Source organism: Anas acuta, chromosome 16, assembly GCF_963932015.1.
Source record: "Anas acuta chromosome 16, bAnaAcu1.1, whole genome shotgun sequence".
In the NCBI taxonomy this organism is placed as follows: domain Eukaryota; kingdom Metazoa; phylum Chordata; class Aves; order Anseriformes; family Anatidae; genus Anas; species Anas acuta.
Window position 1 is genome coordinate 6,908,600 of NC_088994.1, and position 8,654 is coordinate 6,917,253.

An 8,654-nucleotide genomic window follows, 5' to 3' on the forward strand; every position below is an offset into this window, starting at 1 on the left:
GCCTTGTGCCATGGGATGAAGCCATGGGTACACAGCAGAAAGGACAAGGGGGAGAGGAAAGGAGCTGCAGGGATAGCCTAGGGTCATGTGGGAGACAGAAAAGGGACACTGTGGGATGAGAAAATGGCCAGGGCTGGGAATGTGCAGCGCAGGAAAAAGGACACTGGGGGTAGGGAAAAGGGGCAGGTATGGCATAGGAGCACTAGGTTGAAGAAGGGGCACAGGGACAAGGCTGGAGACACAGGACAGGGTGGGGACACATGGGGAAGGGTGACAGGAGAGGGGTGCTTTGGGATATGAAGGGACTATTTTGCAGCATCAACCCTCCCCATCACCTGGGGGTAACCCCCCCCATCACCTTGAGTTATCCAACTTTTGTTTGCCAGCCCCCGGCGTGTGTTGGCATCCTGCCTTGTCATGGGCCATGTTTTCTGTCCCTGGCAGGTGTGTTCTTTGCTGCCACTTGTGCCTGGAGCTCCCCACATCGTGTGGCATAGACCTCTTCATCCCCTGCAGCCCTGGGACTAAACCATGGAGATTGATTCTGACTGGAACATCTCACTGGGTAGGCGAACCTTGATCCCACTGCCTAGCCTTACGCCTGGGCTCTTTCTGGGTGCTGGCCCCATACGTATTTGTCAACACTCCTGGATCGCAGGGACCAAACCGTGGTTCAGAGGTGCTGATGTGCTCCTGAAGGGGTTGGGGTAGGGGGAGGCGATACCCGCCCCCCTATGCTGGCATTGCTTCTCTGTCTTGGGTTGGTGTTGACGGAGTCCTGCCACTTTATGGGGAGCCTGGTGCCCCCGGGACAGGGGCATAGGGCCGGGTACTCACTGTCGGTCTCAGGAGGCTTCCCTTCACTTCTCCCAGTGGTGAGGAGTGTGGGCCCTGCACTGCGCCAGGGCTCTGCCTGGCCCGCCCAGGGTGGGACAGAGCTGTGTGGTGCCAAGTGTTCCTTGGCACTTGTCACAGCACATAGTGGGGTACTGCAGGCTCGAGTGTTTAAAATAGCAGTTTATTATCAGGAAGTTGAGGGGATTGGCATGGCCTCTGAGTCTCCCTGGGGCTGGTGCATCCCACGCTCTCAGCACCTGCAGGAGAGATGGCAGTGAGCAGGGCCCGTTGAGAGTTCTCAACCCCTTCCCCAAGCAGCATGGCCTGGCAAGGAGATCTCACCTGTGCCTGTAGTACCAGACGGTCCCAATGCAGGCCGCAGCCACAGTGAGCAGCACCACAACAGCAACACCAATGCCAAGGGCCCCCTTGGAGCTGCCTGAAGGAGAAAAGAGAGAGTGGGGCTGCAAGTGCATAGGTGGCCACGGCCAGAGTTGCTGTTGGAGCTGGGCTCACCGTCTCCTGTACTGGGCTCCGGGTCACTGCCTACACCCCATCACTGTGGGTGGTACTTACCCCAGGGGATGAGGAGGCTGTGGGTGCCCAGGCTGCAGTGGCGCACGCGGCAAGCATAGATGTGCCCATCGTCAGGGGCCATGATGAGGGTGCTGCGGAGCTGGTAGGTGAGGTCAGCATTGGGCAGGATGGTGCTGGTGTTGAGTCCTGGGCCCGGCGGCACCTCCTGGCCATCCCGCAACCAGGCCACACTGATGGGTCGCGGGTAGAAGCCAGTGACACGACAGACTAGCAGGAGCTGAGCTGGGTCACGCATGTGGGCAAAGACAGTGGCCACAGGTGGCTCTGGGGGGCAAGAGTGAAGGAGTAAGGGGAGCCCCAGTGGAGGAGCTTTGAAGTGGGCCGTACTGGGGTCTGGGTGTTCTCACCTCGTCTCTCCAGAGCCGCCCTGCCATATTCAATGAATCTCTTCATGTAGTCAATGCAGGTGCTGTTGAGTAGGAGTTGCAGTGTTGCGGAAAAGTCGGTGAAGCTATTGAACTCCTGCTCAATATGCACTGCCAGCTCATTCTCCTGCCACCTCTTCCAGTGGCTGCTGTCCACATCAAAGCTGAGGAAGCTGTGACCATTGTAGGCAAGACGGTAGAATTTTGTGTAGGAGCCGTTGGGGTACAGCTCACAGCCAGTCTTGCACTGCAACACAAAAGGGTCTGGAGGAGGGGGTGGGTATCAGGAGTGCATCTTGAGCTGGAGCCAGAGCTTGAAATGGCAGTTCAGCATTCACTTCTTTGGGCACAGGCCTTTCCCCCTTCCCTCTGCACCCCAAATTAGTCCCACATGGCACTGCTCATTGTGCTGGGTGGAACTGCTCTGAATGAGAAACCTGCCTGTGAGCCCTGGAGCTCGTTCTCCTCAAGCCACTTGTTCCTGCAGCTGGGTCAGGAGCACAGCAAAGGGGGAACCACCACCTTGGGAGCATGACAGGACATGGGGTGCAGGCGTGTGGCTGTGGTAACAGGGGTGGTGCCACTCTGCCTTGCACCCTGCCCATAGGACACCAGCATTGGAATGGCGTGCAGAGCCAGGCACTTGCTCTGTGTCCCATCCCACAAAGGAGAACAGAGAGGGTTGACCTTATACTCCATAGTCTTGGAGGACTTTGCTGGTGGGATTTGGGGTGACCAGAGAAGAATATGTGGGCTGGCATAAGGGCATAAGTGGAGACACAGCCAAAGATGGACTCAGTGATGCTTGTGGATGCCTTCCAACTACCACTTCCACTGTGGATTTTCTGATTCTTTGATTCTCTGATTCTAAAGGTTATGTTGGGAACCAGGACATCCTGGTGCAGGACAGGTGGTTCAGGGAGCTCATTGCCCCAAGATAGGGCCTATCACCTGCTCTCCTGCTAGCCCTTGGTTAGGGAAGCGACTGACAGTGGTTCTGAGCTCCTACTCACAGCTTTGTGCCTGTCCTCAGTGTTACATATGGAGTGGTAATTCGTGTTGAGAAAATGGATGATATTAATAAAGAAGGGGGAGATTTGGGAATGTGGCCATGGGGGTTGGAAAGCCCCATGGTTGAGATAACATTAGACTCTTAACGACAAGGTCATCAGGAATATAAAGGAGTTTAGAAGGAACAAAGAAGGGTGATTCAGGAGACTCCATGCAGTCTCCGGTTTCTTGTTCTCCAGCTGGTTTCTTGTTCTCCAGCCATTAAGGCATGGAAGTTTCTGGGTGTTTGCTGTTGTTGTTGCATTCAAAGTTGTTTGACCAGTGAAAAGTTGTTTTGAAAAGAACTGCTATGGAGAGAAGGGTATAAGAGGGGAGCCTGCCCTCAAGATGAAAAAGGCAACATGATGTAATGAAGTTATGTCATCAGTAAAGAAGCAGGAAAAAGCCGTGAGGAGGAACAGGCTGGCAGAATGGAGACCAGGATGGGAACAGGCACACTGATCGCCTCATGAAGATAGGTTCGGCCAAACTCGGCAAATTGCTCAGAGGAGCTCGTGCAGAAAGTCGCTGGAAAAAGGCGCACTGGAGCTGGAAAGAAGCTCAAGCTGAGAGAAGCGGACCCGTGCACACAACTGCCCCTCGCTGGTCAGCAGTTGCGCATTTTGGGGAATCATACGTCCTTAGGAACAAAGACTGTCCTGGTAACCTTACAGCTCATTCTCCTTCTTAACAATCGGACAGTTTATGAGCCTGAAATATGGGACCAAACTGAGGTCAAGGAGTGGGACTCTGCAACTGGAAACGACAAGGTTGCAGTGGGATTGCTCGGCACCTGGCGAGCAGTCCCTGAGGCCTTAAAGAGCCCTGTGGGACCACAGTCAGAAACGTGTGGTTTGCCAGACAGTGAGGGAGCTGCGGGCTCCTTTACTGATCCGACTGCTATGCCATCGGCCCCTCTGCTGCTACAGCCATCTCAGGCCTTTGCTGTTTCGCCCCCGGCTGACCTGGACGTGCCTTTTGACCCAGGCCTCTTGGCCTTCACAAGGAGATGGCTATGCTTTTCTTCGATCCGGGAAGAACAGGCTACACAAGGCCTGAAGGCCGAGTTGCTTGACAACTTAAAGCGAGACATATTGTTTAAACGGAATGGAAAATGGAGACTGTTAAGTTGTGGAACTTAAAGGATTGTTTGTTACCTTGCCTGATTGTTCGTATGTATAGGCATACTTGTGTTTAGTATGTTTAAGCAATGTTCTGTATATTTAGAATGTTTGATGTTTGTGTGTGCGTGTTGGTGGAGCGTAGACTCCCCGCACACCCAGAGCTGCTTACTTGCCTTTTATACCTTTTAGAAAGATTTGTTTTATAAATATTACAAAATCCAGATTGAGTTGAGACCTCATTTATAACATCAGGATACTTACAGAATCATAGAATCACAGAATCATTAAGATTGGAAAAGAGCTCCAAGATCATCTCATCCAACCATCCCCAACCACCAATATTATCCACTAAACCATATCCCTAAGTCCAACATCCAGGCTTTTCTTAAGCAACCCCAGCGATGGTGACTCCACCACTACCCTGGGCAACCCGTCCCCAATGCCTGACTGCTCTTTCTGAGCAGAAATGTCTCCTCATTTCCCACCTAAACCTCCCCTGGAGCAACTTGAGGCCATTCCCTCTGGTCCTATCACTAGTTACCTGTGAGAAGAGGCTGACCCCCAGCTTCCCAACCTTACGCTATTCCTTATACAAGCCTGGATGCTGTTGGCCTTCTTGGCCACCTGGGCACACTGCCGGCTCATGTTGAGGTGAGCATCAATCAGCACCCCCAGATCCTTTTCCTCTGCACAGTTTTTGAGCCACTCTGCCTCAACACTGCAGCACTGCATGGGGGGCAGAGAGTGTGAACTCATTCCTCCACTACCAGAAATTATGCAATCGAGTTTCCCTCATTTGTGGAAATCACAGTGATCAGCACACCCAAAGTGCAGGGGATGAGCCTCACCCTGGGAAAACCACTGCCTGATCATGGTACCTTCCCTGCCATTTTAGTAAGAAAAGGAGGATCACCCAGTACTCACAGGGAATCTGGTACAGCCTAGCTTTGTCCTGCAGTATCAGAATGTAGTTGTACACATAGATCCTGAACAGATTTTGCAGGTTTTCCCAGTCATCTGCGGGCAGGGCTGGGGAGACCCATGGTTGGAGGTAAATGATTTCCCGGGTGTATTTCTGCAGGGCAGCGATGATGATGTCCTCCAGGGTGGCCCAGGCTGAAAGGTCCACGAAGTTGCTATTGTAGAAGATAAAGGTTTGGAATAGGTGGAGTTTCTGAGAGCCTGTGGGGTGACAAGAAGAGAAGGTTGTGCTGAGGAGCACGAGGGTGAAGGAGAAGGGCAGGAGGCCCCAGGAGGAGAAGTGGCCCACAGGGTCCTCAGGGATGGGCAGAGTGAGATGGGGAAGATGGAAAGGGCAGGGGAAATCCCCTTGTCTAGCTGCTTTCACATAATTTGCAATTTCCTTCCACTGCCTTGATGAGCCTCTCTTTCTGCTTCTCCTCTAATTCCCTTTTTACCCCTTCACCACCCTGATGTGACCACCTGAGGGCTATCACTTGGCTGTGTGGAGGGGACAGCAGGGGTGATCTGGTCTGTGGCTGGGAACAACAGTTCCACCAGTTCACGTGGGGACCCAGGTCCGGCAGAGACCTGCTCACAGTGCAGGAAATCTTCTCAAAGGGGAAGTGGGGGAGGCGAATTTCGCCTAGATTTGTGGTGAGGGGGGGTGCTGGGCAGCACTCGTGGGAAACTGAATCGTGACAGGAGGCAGGAGAGCAAGTCCAACACTCACACAGTGACTCCTGTCATGCTGAATGAAACCCTGAGAACTAATGGCACAAAGCAAAGCCTGGATTGGGGCAGTAAGAGCCCCCCTGCCTGGAGTGCAATAAGTACCTGATCCCAGCATGGAAAATGCAGGCTGGAACAAAGCTGGAGGCTCCTTGTGGCTGCAAAAGAAAGCTTTCACCGTAGGGGAAGCATGCAAAGGATCCAGCAACCTTTCAATGGCAAAAGAAATGATCCCACATGCTCAGGGCAGTGCCCAGGACCTGCTTAAGCAGTTAGAGCCCAGTGCAGGACTGTTGTGCCATGAGGGGAAAAGATACCCTCCCACGTGCGCCCATGAACGGCCAGGAGGAAAAAGGCACGTTTGGGGACACTCCATCATCCCAAGCCTGTCTGGGAGTCCTTGGCCCTTGTGCTGGAGCTATCAGCACTGGTCTGGTCAGGACGGTGCAGGGCAGTGAGCCCAGAGCTGGACATGGGAGCAGAGGGGGTGGGCAGAGATAGGGCACCTTTGGATGCTGCACCTAAGTGACGGGTATAATCTCCCCATGCACCTTCGTCTCCCTGGGCCTCACCCCCTGCCACCCCTGTACAGACCCACAGTAGAGAGAACGGAGCAGATAGGAGTGTGCCACTTACCCTCTGGGTCTGCCCACACCCCAGGAAGGATGAAGAGAAGAAGGCAAGGGAACTGCATGCTGCCAGTGGTGAAGCCCCAAGCATTCAGAAGTGGGTGCAGCACGAGGCGAAAAGGGCTGCAGGAGCCGCAGCTGCACACTTCTTTCTGTTGCTGTTCTGCCTGGGCAGTTCCAGCAGTGCTAGTCGTATCAGCAGCCAATGAGGTCTGCACTGCGGTTTTGGGGTGGTCCTGGCATACTACGGTCATTCAGGAGGATGTGGTGGAAGGCTGGCCCAGGGCTTTGAGTAGTGGGGGGAAATCCAGTGGGTTAACCCTCAAGGCTGCAAGACCCAGGGAGATGTCAGGTGAGCCTGGCCTGTGGTTGTCTGTAATAGGGCTTACGCTGCAATGTCTGTAATAGGGTTTATGCTGCAATGTCTGTCATAGGGTTTACCCTGCAATGCCCTGGCAGAGAGCACTGGGGTTGTTCTGATTACCCTTCCTCGTAGCACATCACTCAGAGGCAAGGTCCAGCACAGCTCTTTTCCAGACATCAGCTACATTGTGGGGGTGACTGTCCCCTGCCTTTCTGTCTTTTGTAAGGGCAGGAGATGGGCAAGGGGGCAGCAGTAGGGCATGGAGGAGATTTGGACCCCAAACCAGCCCAGAGAGTGAGTGATAGCAAGTCCCACAGCACGAGCAGCTTTGCACCAACTGGAAACATCTTCCTGTGTCGGAGGTTGGAGATGTCACTTGGGTCCTTCCCTCTCTCTTCTCCCTCTACAGCCAAACAGCCCTAAATCCCTTCATCTTTCCCTGTTTTGTGGCTATCCCTGTCCTGAACCCATTCAACATGGTCGCACCAGTTTTTCACTACCTTTCTTCAGGGGTCCAGCATTGGTCATAAATGTGCCAGAGTAGGTGGTGGAAGTGGAAATTGCTTCTTCAGACATGCCAGAAGAGGTTGGCTGCTGTCCAGGAAACAGACTAGTCCTCCTGGTGCCATGACATAGAGTCTCTGCCATGTACTGGGGATTTTCCTGTGGGGACCCTGCAAGGGGGAAGACACTTGAGAGCCACAAGAGACACACAGAGTGCAAGGGGCAGCAGGGCACGACAGGCAGCAGGTGACAAGGGTGTTCTCTGGGGAGCCCCAGTACATCCTGCAAGCCCTTAGTCACTTTTGCTGGCAAAAGGTGCTGCAACAGACTGGGGTCAACCTGCTCAGGTAGAAGAGGGTGAACAAGCAGGGAAAGGACATCCCAGAAAATGATGCTGGGAGAAAACATATGCATGAGGCCTCGAGCCTTGTCCTTGTGTCTCCCTCTCCTTACTCATGGCACCCCATCTCCATCATTGTGGGCTACGTTAGCTCCAATAGAGGTGATGACACCTTTGGTATTCAGTCCCAAGAGGATAACAACTTCCAACCTCCTGGCCCTGTACTAGGAAAGAGCTGCTATGGGGTACCCTGCACCCTCTGAATGCAAAGACAAGGGCTACCTTCCATGCCACCTGCTTGACCCTGGGCTGCCCAGGGAAGAGGTGACAAGCATCTCCAGGCTGCCCAACAGCTGTTGGGTTTGGGCCAGATGCAGGCTGGAGGAAAGGGATCCTCCAGGAGCTCTTCTCTGAGGTTCAGGTCTCCAGCACCCCACGCAGAGACAGCCCCCACCCCCATTGTGGCTGAGCCAGCTGATGACAAAGCACTATGCAGGTCCATGGGAAGACCATTCCCCGCTATCATAGGACCTCTGGAGTGGCAGTACTCAGCTGGGCAGGATCCCAGAGCTGGGATGGGGATTGGCCATGACCCATTAGCTCCAATGCATGTACCACAGATCCCATTGCCAGGAAGCTGCAGTAAATGAGCACACGCCATTTCCAGGGATTCTCCTTCCATGCCATAGTCAGTCAGGCCACCTCTCTGCTTCCCTGCACCCCACAGTGCTGTGGAGCTCTGACTCTCCCCTAAACACCCACCAGGAGAGAGCTTGTGGCTGGGCTGCAACCTGGTGTTCCCCTTCCCTTCCCACCATCTTTGGCAGGGAAACCTGCTCCCCCTCCCCAGCTGCCACCAGGGTTTGGGAATGGAAATGACAGGAGCCACCCCCCCCTCTCCGCTCCATCTCTCCATTGCCACCAGCATTCAGTCACAGTTCAGCAGAGTTGCCAGGCCCCGGGAGAACAATGGCAGGATGGGGGCAGCACCAGGAAGGGGTGGCAGAGTGTTTCTGCTCAGGTTTGGGTACCAGGTCTTCAGTCAGTGTTTCACAGCACCTGGTGGGTGCTGGCTGTAGGGATGACAAATTCCCTAGGCCCAACCTTACCTCCACAATGTGCACTACCCACTCACTGATCCTCCCCAGCTGC

The 8,654-nt window shown here is 54.1% G+C and overlaps 1 protein-coding gene and 1 non-coding gene across 2 annotated transcripts; both read right to left on the minus strand.

Annotated features, from left to right (window-relative positions):
- Positions 1-997: 997 nt before the first annotated feature.
- On the minus strand, positions 998-6,563 carry LOC137865427 (antigen-presenting glycoprotein CD1d-like). Its single transcript, XM_068700503.1, has 6 exons — positions 6,302-6,563; positions 4,898-5,155; positions 1,782-2,063; positions 1,414-1,698; positions 1,180-1,276; positions 998-1,094 (listed from the first exon to the last, which is right to left on the minus strand). Exons 1-6 carry the CDS (start codon positions 6,546-6,548, stop codon positions 1,088-1,090), a joined length of 1,176 nt encoding a protein of 391 aa, XP_068556604.1. The 5' UTR covers positions 6,549-6,563; the 3' UTR covers positions 998-1,087.
- On the minus strand, positions 4,711-4,871 carry LOC137865728 (U1 spliceosomal RNA). Its single transcript, XR_011102053.1, has one exon. It is a non-coding gene; the product is annotated as a U1 spliceosomal RNA (small nuclear RNA).
- Positions 6,564-8,654: the final 2,091 nt, after the last annotated feature.

Bases quoted from the DNA above. Each gene is read 5' to 3' on its own strand.
- LOC137865427 (XM_068700503.1), bottom strand. From the start codon at position 6,548: ATGACCGTAGTATGCCAGGACCACCCCAAAACCGCAGTGCAGACCTCA. The intron at 2,064-4,897 runs GTGAGTACTGGG...CCCCTCCTCCAG, and splicing joins TAGGCTGTACCAGATTCCCT to ACCCTTTTGTGTTGCAGTGC. The intron at 1,699-1,781 runs GTGAGAACACCC...CTTGCCCCCCAG, and splicing joins GGCGGCTCTGGAGAGACGAG to AGCCACCTGTGGCCACTGTC.